The 27,805-nt window shown below is 40.5% G+C and overlaps 2 protein-coding genes across 6 annotated transcripts; one reads left to right on the top strand and one right to left on the bottom strand.

Moving 5' to 3' along the window:
- Positions 1–10,331: 10,331 nt before the first annotated feature.
- On the bottom strand, positions 10,332–13,768 carry ptgs2a (prostaglandin-endoperoxide synthase 2a). Its single transcript, XM_027027953.3, has 9 exons — positions 13,609–13,768; positions 13,311–13,427; positions 13,059–13,202; positions 12,600–12,910; positions 12,395–12,478; positions 12,018–12,264; positions 11,561–11,847; positions 11,312–11,459; positions 10,332–11,156 (listed from the first exon to the last, which is right to left on the bottom strand). Exons 1-9 carry the CDS (start codon positions 13,748–13,750, stop codon positions 10,744–10,746), a joined length of 1,893 nt encoding a protein of 630 aa, XP_026883754.2. The 5' UTR covers positions 13,751–13,768; the 3' UTR covers positions 10,332–10,743.
- Positions 13,769–13,862: 94 nt separating this feature from the next.
- On the top strand, positions 13,863–26,743 carry pla2g4aa (phospholipase A2, group IVAa (cytosolic, calcium-dependent)). Of its 5 annotated transcripts, none has more exons than XM_081700047.1 (20): positions 13,863–13,986; positions 14,532–14,727; positions 14,945–15,054; positions 15,397–15,518; positions 16,536–16,617; positions 16,757–16,905; positions 17,050–17,163; positions 17,480–17,517; positions 17,641–17,785; positions 18,138–18,274; positions 18,544–18,766; positions 20,270–20,384; positions 21,296–21,466; positions 22,014–22,103; positions 22,779–22,844; positions 22,990–23,229; positions 23,926–24,110; positions 24,531–24,720; positions 25,252–25,409; positions 25,524–26,743. In XM_081700047.1, the coding sequence occupies exons 4-20, from the start codon at positions 15,486–15,488 to the stop codon at positions 25,671–25,673; spliced, it is 2,286 nt and encodes a 761-aa protein (XP_081556173.1). In that variant the 5' UTR covers positions 13,863–13,986; positions 14,532–14,727; positions 14,945–15,054; positions 15,397–15,485; the 3' UTR covers positions 25,674–26,743. The 5 variants fall into 5 exon arrangements, with proteins under 5 accessions (XP_081556173.1, XP_081556172.1, XP_081556174.1 ...); XM_081700046.1 differs by having other exon boundaries at positions 14,945–15,165; XM_081700048.1 differs by lacking the exon at positions 14,945–15,054 and having other exon boundaries at positions 14,532–14,721.
- The last annotated feature ends 1,062 nt before the right edge of the window (positions 26,744–27,805 follow it).

The raw sequence follows: 27,805 nt of genomic DNA, 5'->3' as shown, positions 1-27,805 counted from the left end.
ACAGGCAAGTCAAAAAACTCTGCCAGGCTTCAAACCTCCAGGACTGCCCCTTTAAAGAGGATCTCTAATGATGATCACTAGATGGAGGTAAAATCAAATTTTTTAGGACAATTTGAGGCCCCATAAAGGAGGAAAGTTGTTCCTCCCACACCCCTCTTAGGAGCAGACTGTTATTCTCATTCATGTTTACCTGATCCTCAGGAGCTTCCGCTGGCATAGATGAGTCTCTTTGTGAATCACACTCCCTCATCAAACCCTTTCGTGCAAGGGTTCCCAAACAAACACTTATTTGTCAATCCAAGAGCACCACCCACAGACAATTGCACAATCCTGTGAAAAAACCAGTTAGTGGTATGTTCTTCCCCCCCCCCCGTAAAACAAGTTCTATACCTCCAAAAGCATTTTATCTCATTTTGCACTGTTGACTCAGAAAAGGCTTCCATGGTAATTTGTTTTTCTGTCATCAGTGAATGTTTGTAGTTTTCCCAAGCCTTTCGCTCCCTGTCATCATACTTGTGTCAACACATCATGTGTGGGTAGAAAAAGGGATTCCTTATACTTTTATTTCCTCTAACATTCCTTTTGCCCTTTGATGTATTCTGATATTACATCTATTTTGGTTTGGGTTTACATCTATGGCCTTCTCCCATCCTTTTCCATGTGTAATGTCTTTCTGGTATTTTATTCTATTTTGCCAGCACTGTAAATTATTTATAGTTTCTCCTAAACAAACACACTTAAATTGGGTAGGTGAATATCCTCAGATTCCGCTTCACTTCTTTCTTGTTTTAATTTTTTCTCTTGCTGTTATTAATCATAGAACACATTTATATCATTGTGGGTAAGATTATATGCATGAGAGAGGTCAGTACAGGGAGGTCACGCTCTGCAGACTGTGCTTAGGTATGTAAGTTTCCTGTGTGCACACGAGGTCTAGTCGGTGCCTGGCATGGATAGCGCAGTGAAGTGAGTCCAGGTCAGCATTGTTGTGTAAGAAAGGAAAGTCTAAGGACGTGAAACTTTAGTCTACTCATTTGCAAAACTTTCACCAAATCCCTCAATATAGTGGTGTGTCAGAGAGAGAGAGAGAGAGAGAGAGAGAGAGAATGAGAGTCTTCATGACTGGGTTCATATGGTTTTAGTCCCAGATTTGTAGGGAAATGACGCACTAGACACTTTTTGTCTGCCTGATGTGGTGACCTCATTGTATTATTGCTTTTACTGCCTGGCAGATTTTCATGAAGCAGGGATCAAGTGGGGGTTTTTTTTCAGGAAATAACTAGAAATAACTGGAAATAACTGGTTTTTTGCTGTTTAGGACATTAACAGCAAACAGAATATTGATATTCAAAGCGTTTACACTCTCGCAGAAATAAAATGCTCAAAACACTGACCTTCTTAATGATACTTGACCAGGAGAAAAAAGTGGCATTTCTGGCTACAATGATTATGCCTTCTTCTGTAAAAATAATAATAATAAAGCAAAAGTGCTGTCTGTTTTTACAAGCCAGTCAGAGAAAACTAAGCGAAAATGTAATTCCATTCAATTTTATTTGGGTTGTGGTGGTGTTTTTACCACAGACATTTTGGCAAAGCAGCTAAAGAAACCCAGGAGCCAAGTTTCACAAAAAGGAATTCAAATCTGTAACCCACTAGCGAGGCTATGTCAGTCTACCACAGCACCTAAACACAAAAGAGTGCAGTGGGAGTAGGTGTGCTATACTGCCATATTATGAATCCTTTTTTTTCCCCTTCAGGCACATTCTTTCTGTAGGCAATGTTTGTAGGCACATTTTTTTTTCATCACAGTCTCTGTCAGCTATGGGACTGAAACATGCCTGAGCATGTTTCCATCTGCTTCAGTGTTGAGGCAAAAAAGAAAAAGCCATGACATGAACTAAGTTGTTCTGACTGAAGTAGTTCACTCTAGCTAGTTAGTTTACTTCTTAAATCCATGAAAATCCCTAATCCAAGCCTAAATGTATTTAAAGCAGAGAGAAAGACAAAGAGAAAGCCATTTTTTACTTTGTCTGTGTTTGAGATCAGTTTGAGTTGCTGCAGTTGAAAGAAACATACATTATCCAGCAATCAAACAACGGGCAAATCTAAAGTCATACACAAAGTCTAGCAAACACAAGCTCAAAATGTAGCAACAAGTCCAACCCAGAACACCAAACTCTTCTCCAATGAGCCCTTTGTCTCTTCCTCTTCCTTTTATTTTGTGCTCTGCTCACTGGAAAACCTGGTGTGGATAAGGATGGGGACACCAGAGAGGAAGAGGCAAAACCTGGAACACAGAATCTTTTTCTATGGTGCCATATGCTAACTGATGTTTTACAAATTTCTTTGAGAAATAACACCAGGTTGTTCTAAGCCTTGGGTATCCTCCTGTATGAGGACAGCACCAGCACCTACACCACTAGCATCAACCGCCAATATAAAGGGACGCGAGAAGTCAGGTGCAGCCAGAACAGGTGTATGGGCTAACAATACTTTTTAATAGCATCAAAAGCGTCCTGGCACATAGGGGACCACTCAAGGGGAACTTTTTCACGGAGTAAGTTTATTAAGGGTGTCACAATTACAAAAACATTTCTACAGAAACATCTGTAAAAACCAGCCATACCCAGAAAATGTACGAGACTCCGTTTGTTGTCTGGGACAGGAAAGGACAGAATGGCTTGGACTTTGGCATCCAAAGGACCAACCATCCCATGGCCAACTAGTTTGCCCAAGTAAATCTCGATCCACATAGGGCTTTAGCAAATTGATATGACACATACGTGTCTTTCATCTACGATCAGGGGTAGCCAGAACATAATTGGTAGGGGACAATCTTTTCTCTATCACATAGGGACCTGCAAAGCGTGCACTTAAGGAAGAGCCCAACATAGGCAAAAGGGCTAATACCTTGTCACCAACCTCAAATGAATGACAAACAGCTTTTCAGTCATAAATTGTCTTCATTGCCTGAGATTCATTAAGATTGTGTTTGGCTAGGTGTCGAACAAAATGCAATCGATTATGTAATTTGGCAGCAAAATCACAAAGGGGGACACCATTTTGGGGACTGGATGACAACCATTGGTCATATAAAACCTTCAATGGACCACGCACTGTGCAGAGGAACACCTTCATCCCAATCATACTCAGCACAGTAAGACTTCAGCATATTTTTAAAAGTCTGATGGAACCTTTCCAATGCACCCTGAGACTTGGGGTGATATGCACTGGAGAAGTGGTGTTGGATATTTAACTCACATGTTATTTGGACGAATAGGTTTGAGGTGAAATTAGTCCCTCTGTCAGATTGGATACATTTAGGTAGCCCAAAGGTAGTACAGAACTTAATAAATGCTTTAATCAGAGCTTTAGATTTAAGTGAATGAAGGGGGATCGCTTCCAGGTACATAGTGGTGGTGCACATTAAAGTCAACAAGTAATGATGTCCTGCCCGTGTCTTTGGCAGGGGAGCTGCACAATCTATGAGAACTCGTTCAAAGGGTTCACCCACCACAGGAATTGGAACCAAAGGTGCAAGGGGAATAACCTGGTTTGGTTTCCCAACCAGTTGGTATGTATTACTAGAGCGACAGTAATTCACTACGTCTTTTCGGATTGATGGCCAAAAGAAATGTCTCAAAATCCGGTGTGTGGTCTTTCACACACCCAAATGACCTGACAATGGGTGATCATGTGCTAAAATCTAAATATGGGCACAGTATTTAGCTGGTACCACTATTTGCATCACTGTGTTCCACTCTTCACTAGGATCAGTCGAAGACCACTTCCACATTAGCACTTTGTTTTCAAGGTAATACTCACTCGTACATCCTGTAACTTTTTCTCCTTGTTTTTATCTGAGGATGAAGCAATGTAAAAGGGTGCTGTCTGCTCTCTGAGCCACAGCCAGCTCCTTTTGTGACATGAGATCTGGCACCTCAGGATCAGGAACAATGGGCACAACTTTTTCTTTAGCCGCTGCAAACACAGGTGCATCATCACCTACTGGCACATCACATATTGCATGTTCCTTTCAGGGGAACCACATCACCAACTTTCCGTGCCTGAGCACGGGTCAAAACACAAGCAGGAAATGTGCCTAATGCATCTTGTGCAGACTCACTAACCTCCACAGGATTCTCTATTACCTATGGCACAGGGAACACCATACCACCAGCTATGTCATTACCTAAAATGAATGATACACCACAGACAGGCAGTTCAGATTGTACCGCCACCCTGAATACACACTTGAGCATAGGTACAGATGATGTACAGGGAGCCTCATAATACTTAGTCCTACACCCTGCACCAACACATCGTTACCACTATATGTGTCTGATGACAATGGCAACACACTTCCCAATATCAGGGATACAGCAGCACCAGTATCCCTTAATCCCGTGATTGGTCATTGTTCCTCATCATCATCAGTGATAGAGACAGAACCTTGGAAAATAAAGGCTGAAAAGCAGGTTCTACACATTCAACTGTATCTGAGGGTAGAACACTCATCGCATTTATTTTCTTAGCTGCTCTTGCTGCTTTGCGCTCTAGGGCCGGACAAGATGCAATGATGTGTCCTTTTTCATGACAGTAGAAACACCCTCTTGTTTCTATTGTAGGAGAGGAAACAGGTGCTCATGGTGGTTTCAGGGTTTAACGGGGACTAGGACTAGGCAGATTTGTAGTTGCATAGGTACGCGGAGCAAACTCAGTTTTATGAGTTAGAACAAATTCATCCACCATAGTAGCAGCAGAAGTCACTGTGCATTTTTGTTAGGATGGCGAGTTTTGACTTGTTTGGTTTCACTCTTTGTCCTACCCTGGAGCAGTTTGACCTGTTACTACTAGCAGATTTCTTTGATGTTGTGGTGACCCATTCAGCCACAAAATAGGAAAGCCTTAGAGGCCTGCATAGTACAAGAGGGAGTTTTGCCAGAATAAGGTGGTCCTGTTGGTGTTGTGGTGGACCTGACACAGGGCATGTCAATGGCGGAAACCGGAGACAACTCTGGTCAGCTCATGCATAGAGCCTCAGGTCATCCAGTTTCCTGGTGGTGACCTGATGCTGACTTTGAAGCTAAAGGAAGTGGAGCTGGAAATCAAGAGGCAGGAGCATGAGACAGAGCTACTGAGGGTGCGGGCCTTACAGCTTGAGGTTGAAAAAGCAGATAAGGAGGTAGTGATCCGGAGACAGAGCATGGGTCCGGAGGATCCTATTCCTCAGCCAGGAAGTTCTCCTCCCCTATGCCAGATGGCTCAGCTAACGGCAGTGCCCCGGTACCATAACCACACCTGCCAAGATCGCCCACTACTCCTATATCCGCTACACCAGTGGCACATGGATTTGACATGCCGGCATCCCAGATGAGCCCCCAATTATGTTAGGACCCTGTCTAGGCTGGGAGGCCGTAACAGTTTTGAGTATTACAATAGTAGAAATGAGTAATGGAATGAATAACCAGACAAAGTTGACAGCAAAGATCTAGTGTATTTACAAGGTTTTGGTGTTTAAAGACAAGAAACTGGTGCAATCACGTCAGGAGTGACCAAGGCCAGTATAACAAACAAAACCACACTAGAAACAAAACGACGACTGACTAAGCTAACAAAAAGAAACTTACAGTGACAACACTGACTACACTGTTAGAAACAAAGATAAACCCACACCCAAACAAAATGGCACCCACTCTCTACCACCAGTGTGTAACTATTTGCAGGACAATATACATACAAGAAACATACATTATCCAGCAATCAAACAAGGGGAAGAGAAGAAGAGGCAAAACCTGGAACAAAGAATTCAGACATACAGGCGGACATAACATTTTACATGACAGGTAATTTTATATGACAGCAAATTGCAGACCCACTAGATTAACTAAAATGACACAGACTGGTTAATTTTGCTCATTGGGTGTTTGTAGTAGAACATATAGCTGGCCTTTACTAACTGTTATAAATGATAGAGAAATATATATGTCATTTTATTATTTGAACATGACTTACTGTACCATGTATGTACCATCTGTGTACAGGTAATGGATAAAAGATGATGAATTTAAGAATTCAAGATCCCACTGATAACTATTTTCTTTTGTTTTTAATTGAATAGTTTTAATTTTAATGTAATAGTTTTAATTGAATAGTTTTTAATTGTTTTTAATTGAATAAAAAATGTAATAATGCTGATCTGTAAATCTCAGTGGCAGCAATGGTTCAGATGAATTCATTCACAGCATTTCAGCATAATGGACTCACATCACTTCCCCAGCACATGGCTCTACAGCCCCTCCAACTTTAACTATGACTCAGGGAAAGTTCTATCCATGATTTTTCCTTCACCAGCACTTATGTGGTGTGCTGAATTTCTGTAACACAGCCAAACATATCAGGACAGATATAAGGTTTTTGGACAGAACCCTTCAAACAGAAGGTAAACACTTCCGTTTTAATGAATCACCCAGCCTTCTTCAGCTGCTTTGGCTGCTGAACAGGCTAACTCGTACATGAGTCACGAGTCACTGGTCAAATGCAGTTCTGACTGAGGTAAAGTGAGTGACTCTAAAGTGATTGTGATGATTGTTGTTGCTGTTAATGCATGCCAGGAAGGAAAATACTGACCAGCAAAGGCATTGCTATATGTGATCCATGTGGAAGGTTGTCTTGATGGTGGCAGGGGTACTTGGGGCTATGAACCCTAAGTAGGAGGAGTGACTCCAACATATCCCAGGAATGATAACATTGTTGGAGCAACAAAAATACTGCACCACACCCTTAAGCTCTCAGGCCTCTAGTAGAAGGTCCAAGTGTGAGTGAAAAAGAGAACACCACTGGAAGGATGACAGAGGAATGTTTTCTATGTAGTGCTTTGCAAAATTATCTACATCAGAATTACTTTGCTAAAATGTGGAATAAGGTTTATAGTCAGATGAGACAAAAATGGCTTTTTTGGGGGCAAAAAATCAAATGCCATGTGTGACATAAACCTAACACTGCCCATTCCTCAATAAACACTATACAAACAGTGAAGTATGGGGGTAGCAGGGTCATGTTGTGGAGGTTCTTTTCTTTGGTGGAGAATGATTATCTTATTAAAATTACAGGAAAGAGGGATGGTGCAAAATATAGTGAGATGCAGCAAGATAATTTGCTTCTGCTTACTAAAAACTAAAGCTTGAGAGAAACTTCACCTTTCAGAAGTACAATGATCCCTCGTGGAAGACCAATGCAACAAACAAGTGATTGAACAGCAAAAAGGTGCATGTACAGATCAAAGACTAGATCGACAATATCTGGCACTATTTAAAAATTGCCGTACCATCTGCAAATCTGAACAACCAGGAGTAAGTCACCAAAGAGGAATGGGTGAAATTGCTACCAAACAGTGTATAAAGATGTTATTGCAGAAAAAGGTAGTTGTACCAAGTTCTAATCTGAAGAGATTGAATCTTTATGCAAGCAGCATTTATTAGTTTTTAATATTTTTTTGTAAGATTTGCTGATATGAAATGCAATGAATGATATGAAATAAACAGCCATACAATGGAAAAGTGTTCCATTCACCAACTTCAGCACTCTAGAGAAAACAAAAAAAAAAATGCAGCATAGTCCATAACAACAGTCCTCACTTTTCAGACGAAGAAAACCAAAGTGCGCACAAATCCCTAAAGGCCCTCACATCTGCTCCAAACATATCCACCCCCCACCTCTTCTCTTCCTCTCTCCTGGTGCTGGTTTTCCTTGACCCTCTGCCTTCAAAGCCAACAGTACCAAAACCGTTAGTATACTTGAACATGTAAAAGAGTTTACCATGAATAGGTATGTTTTGTTTGAATATTTTAACATTTGTGTACAAATAAAGCTTTTTGTTAATACATTACCACAATTTGAATTTAGCTGGTAATCATAATTTTGAAACTAGTTCTTTATGTATGTTTCCATTGCTACAGTACAGTATGATGGTTTTACTTATAAATTGTTGTGTACCTGCTGTATTTTAAAAAGTGACAAACTGCCGTTGTTCTGATTTTTTTAGAGATGAGGCACAGTTTCGTCTTTTTTCTGTTTCTTGTTGCTTTTGTGTTACCACTCACCTGTACAGTATAGTCATGATATGTCAGTACACAGTGACGAATGTCTTGCTCAGTGTCAACTCATGTGCCACTATCTGAGTTAATGCAGAATTAATATCTGTAAGTGACTGGAAGCAGACTGATTTAACTGAGTGTGGTGGAAAGAACAAGGAATTATCTCTCTCCTACTCACAAGGTATTTTACTCTTATGAATCTTAGTAATAGCCTGAGAGCAAGTAATATGTAATATGTAAAACTGAGTTAATTATTAGTTATTTAGTCTTTTTAAACCAATGAACATGGAGCGAGTTTACTCAGCAGTGACACTGCCTGGTGATAATCTTTCTGGGAATGTGCTGTGTGTGGGAGGATGTGTGACTGTGTCTGTGTGACTGTTACTATGACATTGTAAACCCTTTTTTTCTGGTGGGACTTGCTGTACATATAACCTTTGTGTGGGTTGCCATAGCATTTTGTCCATTTTTTGGGTGGGACTTGCTACATATGCACCCTAATTTCCCAGAAGGTTCTATTCATCCTTTAGTACTCTACTAAATACTCAGAGATATGTTTGCGTTTACCTGATTGGTTCTAAATTAACAATGCTTATACATAATCCACAATGAATCATATTTTATATTCATCTTAATTCAGATGGATAGGGGCTTCACAAGTGGAAACATTTATCAGTTTATGTAAAAATTCAATTCAACGGAGAAAGCTCTACTTATCTGCATGAAGCCAGGGTCGTCTACACTTCTGGTTGCGAGTAGTGGTAGTGAAGAAGAAAAGAGAAAGAGCAGAGAGAATTTGCAAGCGGTGAATCCTGAGAACTCTGCTAAACCTTCTCAGCAAAATCAGTGAGCCTACATGCAGCTATTGTGAAGGAGGTTTTATGTGCAACAAGGGAGCGGCAGGGTATATCTAGAGGCTTAGACAAGGCTTGGCTCCTTACTAAATATTTAATGCTTTCTTATCAGTATGCAAAATTGTACCATGACTACTAAACAAATGTACACAAATTACTCATATTTTGAATAAACTATAATCTTACATGTGTACATAAGAGCAGGAAACATACATGAAAGTGTTTTATTATGTATGTACAAATCTATTGTACAATACTGTAAATGTACAATTTAGTACAATACCTATTTTCTGGTTTATAAAGTATAATGTGGTATGTAATTTCCCTGAAATATATATGTTTTAGTAATAATTCCTCTTTTATTCTCTTATTTTTTTATTATTATTTGTTCAATCCCATGTATTGAAGCGGGAAAAATGTGACATTAATATTCTGTATGGTTCAAACTGTCTCCCACCTTACGATCTGTAACACAGTTGTTTATTTCATAAGTTGGTTTTCTACATAAGAATTTCTGAGGTAGCATCAGCAATCTTTCCCAGGAGTTCAGAAAGCAGCGCTGCAGTGCTTAGTCCATTGAACTGAACTGTGGTGCCCATGTCTTGGCGAGAGACAGCACCTGAATGGTGCAAGGTACGCTGAATCAGAAAAAAGCAGCTACTCCTCAGCTCAGTGAGCCAGAGCTATGTTGAGCCAAGCCACTTGTGACTAATCCCTCTCTTCTTTTTCAATTTGAGATTAGGCTGCTGTTCCTTCTCAGCCAGTTTCATGCAGTCCCTCTATTATGTGATTAAAGGAATCACTATTACACCAATTACATGCATTCCTTGAGTGTTAAATACTGTAAAATATTTTGCAGGGTGGGTGGATCATGTCTTGTAATTTCATTGCCTTCTGAGAAAATGGCATCAGTATCTTTGTTTAAGATCCCAGAATCTTCCAAGTATCAATCTGAGGATTGACTTTGTCTCTCGAGGTATAGCTAATGGAATAGCCAGACCAGTCTAAGCTTTCAAAAACCAACCACATTTCGTTTGTAACCACGCCCTCCTTGTTCAGACACCTGCACATGGTTTAATGTGATGTTTGTCTGTATATATTTAAACCCCTGGTTATTGTTCATGTCATTTAAGTGCTTGTTCACATCGTTAAAGGTAAGCGTATCCATGTTCACTGCTTATGTTATATGTGAGTGCCGTTGTCTTCTTCATATGTTAATGTCTGTCTATGTCAGTGAAGTCCTGCTCCTCGCACTGCGACATTCGGGCCGTTACAGTTATGGCCGAATATTTGAAATTTGTTTGCGAGATGTGTTATGTGGAATAATTGTGTGGAATAACTACTCTCATTTTTTGGTTTGGAAAAAAAATCAAAGTCAAAATTTATTGAGTAAATTATTTAATTGAAAATCGAGTGTCACTGAAAGACAATCACACAGGGTTTTAAAATGTGTCTACAAAGCAAAATGCCCACTTTTGAATTAGCACCTACAATGTTTATTCACCTTTAGCCAGACACAAATAAATATATACAATATCACTATAGGTGTTAATTCTATACTAGAAATGTTGCTGTATAGATGTCTTACAGTCTTACTACCCAGCTGCACAATGCAGGAGGAAAAAAAAGAACAAAAACTGAAAAATATTCAGAATTAATATTTTTTGCAATAAATAAATAAATAAATAAAGAAATAAATAATCAAATAATATATCAAACTTTAAATTAATTTAAAATTAATAACAGCAATAGCAGGAAAAATGCAAATCTTTCAGTGGTTCAGATTGTTATGTTTAAAGCTCTGAACTCCTTTCCTTTAGTAAAACAGTTGGACTGACATCACTATGTATAGAAGAGGATGAACTCAAGTTAACATTTCTTAAACTGTGAACCTTCACATCAGGTACTTTGAAAGACACCATAGGGCAGGGCCCTTTAACATTCATGCAAACCAGCTTCTTCAAGGAGGCACTGTTGACAATCTCAAATCCCACATTGCCACCAAAGGTACTGGGCATCCAGTACTGAGGGGAGCAGATGGGATTCCCCAACAAGCCTTTGAGGGAATATGGGGCTCCCATTTCCACCATGGTCTCCCCAAACACGGCACTGGACCGGGGCTCTTCCACCAGCAAACCAGTATAAAGCTCCACAGAGTCCACATCTCCATACAGTCTTTCTAGTTCTGCCGCCAGTTCCTTATCTCCTACAATCCCCACCACGAAGACAAATGCACATAAAGATTTAAGACTATTAAGTACAGCAGAAATTTCCACATGGTAATTTTCAGATGTTACTGATATAAGAAGAGGTTTTCTGCTAGATTATTCATTAAAAGCCTGAAAATGGCAATGCCCCCACCTGTCATATCTTCAAATGATCTGTAGGGCCTCAAATTGAAACGCTTTCTATAGGCATTGAAGGACTGGTACCGCATCTCTCTGCTTTGCTCCAGAACTTTAGTAGCCATTCCCTGCACTGCAGGAGGCAGGTTCTTTCCACCAGATATCTAAAGAGACACAAGATGCAAATCAGATAAGGATATCAAGCTGAAAATTGCCAATATATTTTTTAAATTATCATGTGGGAAAGACGGAAGGAGGGACTCACCCTGCCAGCTCTTTGCTTTGTGAAGGACTCCACAAGGTTGCTGATACCATGCTCCATCACTATGGAATTGTTGAAGAAGAACTGGGGATATGTGTACATCTTATACTGAACCTGAAAGGCATCAGGCAACAGCGGGTGCCAGTGGTACAGTGTGTTAAACTCGGAAGCAATGCGGTTCTGATACTGGAACTTCTCGCTGAATAGGATCTGTGGGTCAAACTTCAGCTTGAAATGGTAGCCACTCAGGTGCTGCACATAGTCCTCAATCACGATTTTGATGGTCTCCCCTGGGAAGAGAGAGCCAGGGGCAGAAATTAATCACTACTCATTTGGAAGGTTCCATGAGACGCTATGCTCTTTAAGTATATAATGGGAGGAGATTAAAAAAAATCACAATATGAAAGATTTCAAAATCAAATATCATGACACCCCACAAATGATTCATCTGGATATTTACCAATCAGAATGAGTCGAGTCGTCTGGAAGAGGCGCTCATCATCCCAGTCTGGATGTTCCTGCTTCAGGACGTCACAGACGCGGTTGTGTTCTCTCAGCCAGATGGTAGCATACATCATCAGACCAGGGACAAGGCCAAATGCCTCATGGCCTACAGCAAACCGGTGTTCCTCAGGCACATGAGGTGGGTAGTGCATCTCTGCCTGGACCTCTTTAACCAGAGGGGGGTACACCTCACCGTCCACAACCTGCGTTTCCAATATAGGTTCAGTCAGATGGACTCTTTCACAATCAAATGTCTTTCAGGTTTAGGAAAGATATTCTTACAGAGTTTTGATGTTAAAAAGAACCAAATAGCAGGTAGACATGGCATTGTACCTGATATTTTAGCTTTCCATCTTTAAATAGCCTCAGTTTATGCTGTCTCTCCAGGGTGTCTCCATAAACATGACTCAAATCCACCTGAAAGGTGAGAGAACAATCAGAACAGTTGTGCCATCACTTCATGCAATATAAGCCTGAAATAGAATTTGCTTTGCTTCATTCAACTCTGCCACACTATGTGGACATAAATGATACTTACTCCATGACCCAAAGCTTTTGTGAAGGCTGGCCCTTTCTTCAGGTCTGATTTGAAGAACTGGTGCGTGAAGTGTTGGGCAAAGAAGGCGAACATCAGGCTAGAGCCCTGTGGATCTGGGATGAAACGTTGTCGCAATAGGACCTTCTCTACTACCAGCTTGGCATCAGGAAGAGTCCTTGTGCCCATTAGGCAGTGCTTGGATAATGGGGGCAAGGTGCGGGTGTAATAGGATAGGTTGGCGTATGCCTCCCAACTTTTGTATCCATAATCAGCATTGTAAATTGGTGGGCTGTCAACCAAATTTGACCTGGCTGTAAAGTAAGAAAGAAAACAAGTTGTTTTTTTTTTGTTTTGTTTTTTTAAAAAAAGCTGTTTTAATTTAACTATTTAGGCTCTGTTTAAAAATATGAGAAAGAAATGTTAATTTTGTCTATAATACTATGTATTAATTCAACATACATGTCAAGACATAGCGCATTATAGCGTCCCTCAGAAATGAAATGTTGTTTATGATGTCCCAGATCCATTTGTACTGTGTCAAAATGTAATGCACAGTGTTCGGACTTGGTTTCAGGATGGATGTAATCCACGTGAAAAGTTCCGCTACAGAGAAAATGGGGAAAATAAAACAGTATTAAGATTTTAAAAACGTTCAAATCCAGTGATGCCTCCTGACTTAACTGTAGAGAAGTTTTTTAACGGCAGACTTACGTGTAGTGCAGTTCTCGCCGTAAAACCCCGTTCTGGTACAGTCGCACTCGTATGCGTCTGACCCTTTGGATATACACACGCCTCTGTTCTGGCAAGGGTCTGCGCAGCAAGGGTCGACTGTAAAATGAAATGGAATACATCTCCGGAATAAATATCACATAAAATTCAAGTAAAGCTTATTTCAAGAAATAAAAAATATAAACTACATAAATATTTTTTATATACTATATATATACTATATATACTATATTTTAGTAGGCTTGTAAGGACTAGCCTTATTGCAAATAAATTAACTTACGTCCATCGCAGAAAAAGATCAAGTTTACAAGTAGAAACAAGCAAATAGTCGTATTCATTCCAGAATCTTTAACTAAGCGAAACTCCTTTCTCGGTACCAAGTGTGCTCTCACCGGTCGGTAGCTCTGTAACTTCACCTGCATGTGGTCTCGCGCTTTTTAAATCAAGGGGCTTTCCAAGCGACCACTGCAACGCTTACGCGCACATGAGATCACACGCATACAATTCTGGTATGTCGACAGCGTAACACGTCACTGTTTGCTCCACCGCCTCAATCATGGCTCATGTTTATTTAACAGCCTTTTCCTTTTTTGTTCTTTTCCGGAGCCGAATGGTCACAACAAACCTACTGATGTCGTTGTTGCTGACGATAAGGATGGTGAGTGTTTCCAACGCTTTAGAATTTTAAATGGGGAAAAATAACGTAAAGCAAAATTTTGATCGCCCTCTGCTGGACTAGATAGTATGATAACGTTATCATGAGAAGCAGTTCACTGGGCAACAAAATTAAAACTTTTTTGCTTTCCAAACCAAAATAGGTGGACCTTATAGTACGTTTTACGTTGAACAATTTAGAAATAATTGTTCTATTTCGTATTTTTAGGTGACAAGACAATTGCGTTTGACATTAATTCTATATTACTTATTCATAAATAAATATAAATATATGTATTTTTTCCATAGAAACGGGATGTTTTGGAGAGAGCTCCTTTCTTAATTTGTAGTATTTGTATTACATATATTAAAAAACGTATTTGGCCTATCAAACAAACTATAGTTTTCCATTTTCTTGTTTTCATTTTAAAGAAAATTTCAGTACTGTGACAGTTTGCTGTTACGCATAAAATGGATCGAAAATAATCACACAGCTACATCAGGGATAAATTATACCATTATTGACTGCTTCTGTTATTTTTCATGGAGCCATGTGATATGCAGATGTGAAACCACATAATGTATTTGGAGGAAAACCAGGGGCGTGCACCGACCGAAGGCAGGCGGAAAAGTAGCTGCTCCTATTTCTTTTCTCCTGTCTGCCTCGACTACGAAAAAGTTTTTGCGAAAGAGGCCAAAGTGGAGCGCTGCCGGTTGTCGGACATGCTTCTTACCTACGGTAAAGGTAAGGTTTCTCGCGTTACATTTTAGCTGAACAGTGTATACATGTCATGCAAACCAGATGTCTGTAACCACTAGGTCGACCAACTGTTAGTGTTGTAATAATTTATTTCTAGTCCTTAAATTTCACATCCAACAGACATTAGTCGCTATTAAGCTATGCTCTTCACAATAAAAAAAAGTTACACTACAACTTTCTTTTTTTTTACTTTTCTCAACAGTTACTTTACAGAAACGCGCGATGTCGTGGACAAGTGTCCTGTAATGATCTTTTCGAGACGGGGGGACCGGTTTGGTGTTCGTTTTCTATCACCGAGTTGTCGGCCCTACTGTAAATATTCCAGGCCCCATAAGTTCCGCAGTGAAACCCGAGGCTGATGTAGAGAGCAGCAGCGAATGCTCTCCCTGTTAAATGTCGGAAGATATCGTTAGGCAACTAAATGTGGGTGTCTTTAGATGCACAGAAACGGTCTGTTCGATTTACGTGTTTTGTGCTATACTCTGTGTGTGTGTGTGTGTGTGTGTGTGTGTGTGTGTGTGTGTGTGTGTGTGTGTGTGTGTGTGTGTGTGTGTGTGTGTGTGAGAGAGAGAGAGAGAGAGAGAGAGAGAGAGAGAGAGAGAGAGATGGGAAGAGAATTTGTTAAAATCAGATTATTTTCTCTGTGTTCTGTAGAACTGACAGATGCTTCTCAGGACAAACATGAGAGGCTTTCCTGACCTCTAAAGCTGTTTCCTCACTGTGAGCGTTCCCTTACTAACAGAATGTCCTCCATAGATCCCCATCAATTTATTATAGTAAGTGCTGGTATTTAAATTGGTCATAGTTATTAAAGGCTTTGTCAAGTCTGATTACACTTGACAGTGATTTTGCTTTTTACAAAAAAATCTTTACAGAAATATGAATGCATATTTATTATGTATTTTTGTACACTGAATCCAAATATGTTTTCAGAATTTTTCTATCACCCAAAGATTCTTGTGCTAGTATGCTCATATGTCATTATGTATAGTATGGAAAAGCAATACCAAGGAATGTGGATACCATCTATGTTGGCAGACTACTGCTGGACATTGAAGAGGGATGTTGCTGAGGCCAAATATAGACAAAACATTGTTCATTTTAGAATTGCATTTGTACACAATTTAAGTGTAATAACAGACTTGTTTATTAATAAGTAATAGATAATGTAAAAATGTGCATATGTGATAGAAAAAAACATATTTGGTATAAAAATTCTAAAAATGGATTCAAATTCAGCGTAAATGTACTATAAGGTATTGGGAAACAAACAAAAAAAAAGTTAAACTTTTGGTGCCCAGAGGTAATATTGAGTATTTCAGTGAATATTTGTTGTTTTGGGTTAAAACCACCAGTATCAGGTTAATCATGTTCCAGTGACTAGAAAGAAAGATGACTAATAGGTAGAATATTTGCCTTCCATCCAGTTTTTTTATTGAACTGGTTCAGCATTACAGGAACTTTCCTGTGAAAACAGTGGTTTCCTGGCATTGTTTTGCAAGACACCAGTTTGTAACAGTTTTAATCTTGTCTATTGTAGAAAGAGTTATATGCAAGTGTTTATAGTATACACACTCACAAATGAAGCTATAACTCACTAACAAGCCAAGGTGCCAGTACGGCTTGATAAGTGAATTCTTATATGAGCATATTAAGTCTAATCTTCTTCCACTCGCAACTGTACAATGTATGACAGTATATTTTACAGCAGTTTGATGTTGTTGTATTTTTCAGGCATTACTTTTTAGAGGGTAAATCATTGCTCACTAATATCAGTGTTTTTGCTTTGACAGGTAGAACATCAGTATTCTCATAAATTCAGAGTGACTGTAGTGAAAGCAGAGAATGTCACTAAAGGAGCACTTGGGGACTTGCGTAAGTATACACATCTTTTTTGTATAGTCCATTACTTAGATATTTTGCAGTAATGTGAATGATTTAGCATGTTGTGTGTGTGTGTGTGTGTGTGTGTGTGTGTGTGTGTGTGTGTGTGTGTGTGCGCATGCGCATGCAGTTGACACGCCGGACCCATATGTGGAGCTGTCAGTCCCAACAGCTCCAGAGTCTAGAAAAAGAACACGTCACATAGACAATGACATCAATCCTAAATGGAACGAGACATTTGAATTCCTTCTGGACCCCCAACAAGAGAATGTGCTGGAGGTGGGCAGTTTCTGTTGAAGTCAGTGTGATGAAGATGACCAGCTTCTGATCACTTGATTTAATGTGGATTTGCAGTGATTTAAATGATTTAGTAAAGTAGATGATGTTGTGGTCTCCAACATATTCTCACTTTTCTCCTTTTAGATGACATTAATGGATGCTAACTATGTCATGGATGAGACTCTTGGCACAGTTACTTATTGTATCGACAAACTCAAAGTGGGGCAGGCAGAGATGGTTACGTTCTCTATTGGCAAGGTAGGCTACAAAGAGGTCAATGGGCAGACAGGATTTTAAATGCTTGGCATGCTGGATCCTTCTAAGGTTAGGATTTCAGTAGAGGGTTGTGCTTTACAAAGAACATGCAGTTTGAACATGAAATTGAACAAGGCATCAGACACAGCAAGATATTTTCTCATATATATGTATGTGTGTGTGTGTTTGTATTTATATATATGTGTGTGTGTGTGTATATATATATATATATATATATATATATATATATATATATATATATATATATATATATATATATATATATATATAACATTTATTTTTGTATTTTTTTTATCAGACCACCAAGGTGTACCTAGAGATGTGTCTCGAAGTGTGGTAAGTCCATCATAATGCATCATAATCTTTTCCATCTTCGCTTAGCATGGCCCATATGGACCATGGCCTTGTATAAAACAGACCTTCGGTTAGATTGTTAACGGCTGTCGGCATGTGCTTTAGTACGTCCACAGACCTACGATTCAGCATGACCCTGTGCGAGCAGGAGAAGTTCTATAGGCAGAAGCGCCGGGACAGGGTCATGCTCGGCATAAAGAAGCTCTTCAATATGGAGAACCCACGCTTCCTGCCCGCAGCTCCCAAAGAGGTGACCTCAGACCACACGCCAGTTTCTGTCTACCTGTCATTCGCAAGTGGCACCATTTTTAACTTGTTCTGGCACCTTAAATACCACAAAAAGTGCTAATGTCATGGTATGTAAAATGCCTTAAGGTGGGCACAAGTACAATTAAAATACAGAATTATTAAAGCATTATATACAGTACATACAGTACTATGTGATGTATATAATGCAATATATAACATATAGTTTGCATTATGTATCATATATGTTACACAGTATCTATCACCCAGCTCCATCATTAATTCTGGCTCTTATCACAGGATGACACCTTGTATTTGTCAGGACTCTGTCTTACTGTATTTCTCGTTGTGCCCAGGTTCCGACGATTGCCATAGTGGGATCTGGCGGTGGATTCCGAGCCATGGTTGGCTTCTCTGGGGTGATGAAGGCCCTGTACGAGTCAGGGGTGCTGGAATGTGCTACCTACGTGGCTGGACTATCTGGATCCACATGGTGTGTGTTTTAGTGACCTAAAGGGTTAGAGAGCATATATTGACATTCGGTGATTTATAGATATGTATAGCTCATAAAGAGAAGAGGAAGTCACAACCTCTCATACTAAGGAGGTGCATACTGTACTATTAGTGTAACCACTGTCTGTGGTTGTGTAGATTAATTTCTCTCTCCAGCATACACTCTCTTACTAGAGCATGACAAACCAGATCAGGCCAAGTGGCATGTATGGAAGCATGCAGTCTGACTATTTGTGGGTGCTTGTACAGGTACATGTCCACACTATACTCACACCCTGAGTTCCCAGCCAAAGGTCCCAAAGAGATCAACCAGGAGCTGATGAAGAGTGTAAGCAGCAGTCCCTTCAAGCTGCTGCTCCCTCTGCACATCAAGCGCTACATCAAAGCCCTGTGGAAGAAGAAGGCAGGCGGCCAGCCGGTCACCTTCACCGACATCTTTGGCATGCTGATCGGAGAGACGCTCATACCTGGGGTGAGACTTGCATGCATGCACTTATGCATGCTCACACACACACACACACATACACACAGATTATATCTATGCATGAATGCACATGCACACGGTGTACATATGTGATGGGTTTGGGGAGAGTGTTCATGTGCTGTATCTGTATTCAAGTTGCTGGAGTACAAAGAGTGCTGTGTACACTGTTAATCTATGAATGACGTACCCTGATGCAAATGCCCTTGCCCTGGAATACCTTTCATGTGGCTCTCAAATATATTACTAGACAGAAGGTGTTTGCCTCCGTACTCCGTTGCCTTTAAGAAAGTTGTTGGCAAACGTGTTGGTCTTGGGTAGATATTTCGCAAAAAAACACATTCATAAACCATGCAGACAAAAGACAGTAATAATTATGGAACTGACAACTGCATGAATAAACCTCAGATTGCTGAATATCTCTTGCCATGGGATTACATTTATCATTTGCTGCTTTAGTGCTCTGCACAAATGAATGATTGGGTAAAACATGATTAGAGTGACAGCCAGCAACACCAGCTGGAAAGTGTTACAACATGGGTGGGAATCCAGGGGGTGTGTTTTATAGCTTCACTCGCAGCTGTTTTGCAGCGCTAGGTATGTTCCTGTGCAAAGCCTGCAGCCGGGCTCCTTTTGACCATTTGGTTCGTTGACTGCCATTGCTATACACAGCTGACATTCCATCTTTCTCATGCTAACTATGAACATCAGATTGAAAGTCTTCTGCATTAGAAAATCTGCATTGTTCATTTGTTTATAATGATTACAGCCTAATTGTTTTAATGGAAATCTCATATCTGGAGCTTGGAAGCTGAGTGCCACGACAAACATCTTCTCATACGGCATCTGGAAACAACGCAGAGGGGGCACACCCTTAATATGGCTGAATGAAACCACCTGACGAGCAGGCGTTTTAGTCAAAGTTAAAACAGCATTCCTTTACTCTTTCCATCCAAAGAAAGTGGCTACTTGCAGAGATTCATTTACAAATGTATAAAGCAATGATGATTTACCCAGTATTTCTGTCTTAGCCTGAGGCAGTTGAGACTACATACCAACTATTTATGCCATAAACTGTATACAGTTAATATGTTTATACAATTGGATTTTCATGCTGTGATGTTTTTTGAGATCATTTAGGTGTGCAAATCACTATGTCATACAGGCCTATTAATAATTTCTGTCCCTTGAATTCGCCCATCTTAAAACGACACAGAGCATGCTTAATGCTGGTGTGTGGCAAAGGAAACCAGGGATAAGTAAATTAAAAACACCTTCCTCTGCTCTGACATGTTCCAACAAGCTTTCAGGTCTTTGGGAACTTCCTTTAGAATTATAAATCAAGAAGTCAAAAAGGGTCAGGCTGGTTCTAGCTATGGTATAAATGCAAGACTTTTAAAATTGGAGTTTCAAGATGTAGAAGTCATGATATGTATGTGTGTGTGTGTGTGTGGGTGTGTGTGTGTGTTGCGGGGGGGTGGGGGGGTGTTACAGCGGATGGACACAAAACTGAGCTCCATGCAGGAGAAGATCAATGACGGCCAGATCCCCCTGCCACTGTATACCTGCCTCCATGTCAAACCCAACGTGTCTGAGCTCATGTTTGCTGGTAACACCAACTTACTTGCGTAACACACCGAAACCACGTCTTTGTATTGCATTCATGTTTGCATTTATTATTAATGATAATGTGCACAAAAAAGCATTGTGCAGAGAATGTGCAGGGTAACATTGTCTGCAGATCCTCTATGGTTTCACATTCAAATTTCCATAATCATCACAGTGCTATAAACTGAAGTAACACATGCCTTCACCAGATTATTTGTGTCATACACAGATCATAAATAAGCTGTGTTTATCTGTACTTTAATTAAAACTGCCAAACCCAGTAACAAGTTGACATCCTTCTCTGAAGTGTATATGCTGCAGCGGACAGCAGCTCAAAGCCAAAGTGGCGTGGTGAAATAGTCAGTATTGTTTGGAACATTTTACACTTGGGCCTACCTCAGCCATCGCAGAGACTCAAACAAGCTATATTTGCCTGGATTTGTTTAGAGCTGGTGCGGTTATGTAAAACCTTCTGATGGCTACAAGAGTAACGATCGACCTGTTTCGGGGGCGGTACCATGTTGCCTCCACCATCTATTATGGAAAACCTATTTTTAGGAAGGTAGTTTGTCAGACACAACAATAAAGTTGATTGTTAGGCAATATTCAATTCATATCAAGTGATTTGTGCTGTATTATATCCTTTTGACTGTAACAAAGGTATTCAGCTCTAGCCCTATGGACCCGCTGCCCTGTACGGTTTCATGTTTCCTATTCACACCTGATCCAGATCAAGAAGAGCTTGATTTTTTAGCTACTGAGCTGGGGGGGTCGAACAGGGAAGAGTTGGGAGTGTTTGTGTAACGGGGCAGAGAAAACTGGAAACCATGCACAGCAGCACGTCCACAGGACTGGAGACCCCTGAACTGGAATTGATGTCATTGAGCAAACATTACTGCCTCCCACTGCAAGCATGTACATGCCTGACGCGCTTCCCCATGACAGACTGGGTGGAGTTCAGTCCGTATGAGATTGGCATGGCCAAGTATGGCACCTTCATGGCTCCTGAACTCTTTGGCTGCAAGTTCTTTATGGGCAGTGTGGTGAAGAAGTATGAGGAGAACCCCCTGCACTTCCTCATGGGTAAGGGGCCGGCCCACATCATTCTCATGTTGCCAAGCCCCCAAACCATAGCCTCATGTAGTTTGTTGGTATTTGTGCCAAGAAATTTTGAAACTCAAGACAAAGAGAACATTTACATGCAATTTATTATGATTAGTTATGGACACACTGGTTATATTTAACCAGAGACACTTTGCTGCTGTAGGTGCATTTCAACTTTAATTCCACATAGACAGAGAGAGAGAGAGCTGTAATTATAAACAGCCCACAGTACTAGATAGTTCTCCTGTTACCATGGACAAAATAAAGTTGTTGAAATCTGCCTTGAAGGCTCCCACGACCTGATAGTGTTTGGTCTAGTCAGTCTGCCATACGTACATAAGTCAGGCTTAACTTGTGCATTCCTATGACGGCAATTGATATGAATCAGATGCTCTATGAGACTTTAGGTTCCATATATTACAGTATTACACATTGTCACCGTCTTAGACAGCCTTTATGACACCCCTCAGTACAGCACAGGAAGTCATAAAAGTTGCTGTGAACTTGGTATGAATGTGTGTTTTAGGTGTGTGGGGGAGTGCTTTCTCCATCCTGTTCAACCGAGTGCTGGGGGTGAAGGAGTCCGCTGGCACAAGCACCATGGAGGAGGAGCTTGGTAAGGGGCAGTCTCAACAAGGGCTCTTATCTCTTCAGAGGTTAACTCGCTTTTTGGCACACTGGAAGAGCGTATCTCTGAGAGGGCAAGCAGTGATGGGCAGTGGTCCGTATGAGGTCAAAGCCGGGTACATACACCTGAGTTCCCACAAAATGCTCTCACATGCAATTACTTGCTGCCAGCCATCCAGAATGGAATTTATAGCATCGAGTCCAGTGCCCATTGTACTGAACATGCTGAAAGGAAGGGCCATGCAGTAACCCCACTGTGTCTTTCCTTCATGTTTCCTGGCAGTGAACTACTTGTGTCAGTTACACAGAAATGACTAACACATAGTGCTGTTTGTGAATAAACAGTACTTTACACCAGCCTGAGTCAGATATCAGTCTGATAACAACTTCCCCTCTGATGATAATAGACAAATATACTACAGGACATAAAGCCAATCTAAAGGCCATCAAGAAACTGCTTAGACAGAAAAACTGCTTAGACGCACAAATGTACACAAATATATACAAATGTTCATGTTGATGTACCAAAGCATGCTGTATGAATTGCAACTGAGTTTTCGTGAAAATGTGCCATTTCCCCAGGCAAGTGGCTAATTGCAGAGTTGCATGAAACCTTGCAAACATACTGTCGATGTTCATTTGGCCATCTGTCTCTCATTTTTAGAGCAGATTAAACCAGAGCACATTGTTGGAAATGACACCACCGATAACGAGGAGGAACCACACAGGGGTGCACTGTTCTTACACTTCACTAAATTACTTACCTGGCATCACACACACACTCACACACACACACACACACACACACACACAACCATCTGTATCATGTTTCTCATTGCCTTTCTTTCGCTATCTTTGCCCAAAACACCCCACAGTGGGCACAGAAAGCGTAGAGGTGGAAGACGAGAGACAGCGGCATGCCCAGGTAAGCTGGATGCAGCGCATGTTCACCTCCATGGTGGGAGACACGGCACTCTTCAACACCCGTGAGGGCCGTGCCGGCAAGGTGCACAACTTCATGCTGGGCCTGAACCTGAACTACACGGCGCCCATCACACCTGGCAGCTGCTTCATGCACCAGGTCTCTGTCGATGAGGAGGTGGACGCCGTGACAGGTGCGCCTACGCCAGCCCAGTGTGTTCCAGGGTTTGAACAGAGGGTCTGGTTTGTATGATCAGGGGTGGGCAGACTTGACACAGGACTCTCGGAGGACTAAGATACCAGAGCTGGTTTTCGGCACAGGATAGATCTAAGTTTAGCCTTGTAAGTTCCTGTACAGGTTCTGTCTGTCTTAACTGACAGTGAAAATAAAAGGCACCGTGGAGATTACATTCCTAGGAAAGGAAGTGAGAAGCTGTTGTCCCAGCAGAATGTATGAAATAAAGTAACACAAGTTCATCTGCATGCCAGTACACTCGTTCGTCTGCATGCCGCCACAGGTTTGGCCATGAAGCTGAAAGCTGGCGGTAGCTAGAGGCATGTCACATGATGTTTTGCATCACTATAAGCTTAACTGCCAGCTTCTGCTGTTTCTGCAGTAACACAGCACAACTAAAGATGAGCTCTGCTACAAAAAATGTGCAGATGGTTTATCAGGGGCATAGCCTGCTCTGAGATACTTACTTCAAGACCATTATTAAGACCAGCCATAAACATAATATAAAATAATGTTTCTAAAAAAGAGTCCCCCTTACCTGAATCTTATGGAACCCTGCACAAAGAACACAGTAACTTCTTTGATTTAAGTGTCAATTCATCACCTTATAAAATATAACTGAATGGCTCTTCCTGGATGTTGGTTCATTTGACAGATCCTGATGAATTTGAACGTATCTACGAGCCCCTGGATGTACGGAGTAAGAAGATTCACGTGGTGGATAGCGGCCTGACATTTAACCTGCCGTACCCCCTTATCCTGCGACCACAGCGGGGCGTTGACCTTATCATTTCCTTTGATTTCTCAGCAAGGCCCAGCGACTCTAGTCCACCCTTTAAGGTTGGTGCAAGCTGTAACTGTGTCAAAAGCTGCAGAAATGGAATTAGTTCAACAGAGGCACACTACCTTAAGTGTGCTCATAACAGACACAGTGACATTGATGTGAAGAGAAGCACTCTAACATAGAGACAAACTTATTGTCTAGTTTAAAATTATGTGCACATTGTTTGAATGGACCTGTTTTTACTTTTGAAATTAAGTGCATCAATGGTCACTGCACTGACTTAGCCACTTTATTTGAGGAACTGCTTATGTGTGATATATAAACCATGTAAGCTTCCTGTGTGTGCCCTCTGCATATTTAATATGGCCACACCTTTTAATTAGGCCGTTTTTTAATTCAACTTTTACTTTTACTGTCGTTTTATGTTTCAAGAAGATTACCTCTTGATATGGCTCTGTCTTTGGCATCTTTATCAGGAACTGCTGCTGGCGGAGAAATGGGCACGCATGAACAAACTTCCTTTCCCCAAAATAGACGTGAGGGTGTTTGACCGAGAAGGCCTGAAGGAGTGCTACGTTTTCAAGCCCAGGAAGGGGGACAAACACTGTCCCACTGTCATTCATTTTGTTCTGGCCAACATCCACTTCCGGGACTTCAAGGCCCCTGGTGAGCACATTGGTCGCTCTTAATGATAAAAGCCCCTGACATTTTACTGACTAATTTTAAAGCAATTTTTGGCACTTTTTTCACCAAGTATTGAAACATCTAACAGTAAGGACTCTTGGGGAGGAAGCATGAGTTCATAAATGTAAATAGAGCTTATCTGTGTGTTTCTGGAGTACTGGGGTACTTGGGGCCAAGTGAAAAACGTGTTGTTATAATATCACAGGATGTAGTTCTAAAAATTGATTTTGGAAGTACCTTTCATTCTGAAAACTTTTAATGTTAGCTGTTGTTACTTTGTTGTTTGTTGTTATGGCTTTAAAGCATACGAGCCAATGCCTTTGCAAAAGTGAATGCTTTGATACAGGTAGCTCTACAACAGCCTTGTCATTACTTATACAATTAAAAAAGAAGATGGGGGTGTATTCAAATATGTGTAAACACGTTTAATGAGTAGCGCAGCAGACAAGAAACTAATTCATCAATACACATGAAATATTTGATATTGGGTCTTCCTTGCCTTTTGCCTTGAAGGAGTACCCAGGCAGACAGACAAGGAGAAGGAATTTGCTGACTTTGACATATTTGATGATCCTGAGACTCCCTACTCCACATTCAACTTCCAGTACTCCAACCAGGCCTTTAAGCAGCTTCATGACCTCATGGAATTCAACACTCTCAACAATATAGAGGTCTGGCCATGTTTTCATCCACCAAGAGAAAGGAGTGTAACATTTTAGACTCGTTAAGATGTAACTGTCGCTGTGTTTCCTCTTTTCCTTTGATTTCTACGTATTGTTCTGCAGGTCATAAAAGATGCCATCAAAGAATGCATTCTACAGAGGCGGGAGAACCCATCCCAATGTCCGGCCTCCTTCTCGCTCAATGACATCGAAAACAAGAAGCTCCAAAAACGCAATCCAGGTGTCGCAAAAAAGGACACACTGAACAGATAGTAGGGAATACCAGACTGAAGAAGAGCTAAGGTCAGCCAGCAGTTGGACTTGGGTGTTGCGTCATTGGTTCAACGGTCAATACATTAAAATGTACATAACATGCACAATCAGATGCATTCCATTAAAACCCAGTATGATGGGGAAGTTTACTTTCCTGCTGTCTTTTGAACTGTCTCTGTGTGCTTTGGACAGACACTCTTGGGTTTGAAGAGATTTGCATCTCAGATTTCATCCTACTGATATGTTCTTTGTAGTCTTCCACAATCTACAAAGCCATCCTCTAGTTTGAAGTGGCATGCATTGCATTGAAAAGCTGTCTCAAGGCATGAGAGAGCTGTGCATTCTAAAGACAGTCAGAGGTGGGGTTTGGGCCTCAGAAGGCCCAAACCACAGCACGACAGTCACTGCCTGACACCCAGAGAACATTTCTGTTTATAACTAAAAAAAACACATCAAAAATTCATATTTGCCAACGTACAACTGTTAATGGAAGGTCACCAAGACAAACTGCGGGTTCAGTATAGCTCCATTGTGTGTGTGAACTGGATGCTGAAGAACATTAGTTATAAAGTTAATGGATACAGTTACCCAACGTCCACACCCCACCCCCAGGGATGGCAGTAATAAGAAGTGGAACTGAACACTGTGAGCACGGCCCCAAGTCTCTGCCCACTTTGGGATGGGTCGAAAGTGACTGCGTGATGTGGCATGCTGTGTGCACACCTCTTACAAATTCTTGTGCTTGTGGCATAGCGGAATGATGCATTTCATGCTCGGTTTTATGTTCCTACACAAACATTTCCATTATTACACTATTGCCATATGCTGACCGTCACATAGGATAAACTGAACACATTGCCAGGTGTTTGAGTCTGTGCTTGAAGAATATCAGTAGTGATTTCGTTGTTTCTTAAAACTGTATTTCGCTCATTCCCTTAGGAATGTTAATTAAAATTAAAAACTGTATGTAGTTAATGTAGAATACTTCTGAATGGTAGTTATACTTGTTAGTGTTATTTATATGTAGTAACCACATAATTAATTATATTTATGAATCATGTATAATATTATTTGTTAAGTTGTGTGTGAATTATTTGAAGCCTGTTTGTGATTTTATAATTATTTACATTTACAGCATTTAGCAGACTTGTAAGTTGCCCTGCATAAGAGTCTGCTAAGTGCTGTAAATGTAAATAAATATGAAATGCTTTGTGCTTTGAAGTGCTTTGTTATTTACTCATATAATACATCCTAGCCAGTAGAGTAGGTTAGAGTCCAATATACCAATGATCTAGAATACTGTAGAAATACAGGGATCAATGATGAAGCCTAGAGGTACACATTATTTCATGTTTATTTCATTCATTGAGCATATGAGCAGAACAACTCAGGTTTTCATATATCAAACACTTTTAACTGTATGGGTAATACTGGACACAGGTTAACATTAAGACTGATAAAATGAGCTTCAGAAAATTCTATTATAACAGCTTCACTGCAGTAGAACATATCACTTTGTCTATTATGGCAATATATGCACCACCCATTTCATTAGAAACAAAAGCCATTCATTGGCCGCTTCATTGTGTATATCTATCTTAAAATTTTCATTTTATAAATGTACAGGTACAAACTGTACCTCATTTGTTGCCATTAGAGAGTACTGGTAAGACACGCAAGAGTTTTTAACACATGGAAGTGGCCCTGCTGGTTTGAGAGTGGTTTGCCACCTGAAATTTGCCAACAGCAGACCTGTGGTGACAAACTGAAGAGTTTGAAGATGGCTACGACAAACGGCATGGCAACAGACACTGTATACTTGTTTTCAATAAAAACTTTTCATGGAGTCAGTCGGGTGTATCTAGACAAATTAACTAAAGGTGATTTTTGATGAGACTGATACGACTATCACAGAAGAAAGGGTCTCAAGTCATTGGTAGGTAACATGGCGCAGAGACTATGTAATAGGTTGTATAAATCGACCCTTCTCTAAGTATCGCCTCCTATAATTACTGTTGGTATGACTCAAAAACATTATGGAACAGTTCTGGACTATCAGATAGATGCAGACAGAAAGGACTACAATATGCACATTCACAATATAATTTGTCGGTGGAGAATGATAAATGAAG

The sequence above is a fragment of the Electrophorus electricus genome, chromosome 17 (assembly GCF_041902795.1).
Source record: "Electrophorus electricus isolate QZ-2024a chromosome 17, ASM4190279v1, whole genome shotgun sequence".
In the NCBI taxonomy this organism is placed as follows: domain Eukaryota; kingdom Metazoa; phylum Chordata; class Actinopteri; order Gymnotiformes; family Gymnotidae; genus Electrophorus; species Electrophorus electricus.
This window is presented reverse-complemented; position numbering and strand designations above follow the sequence as displayed.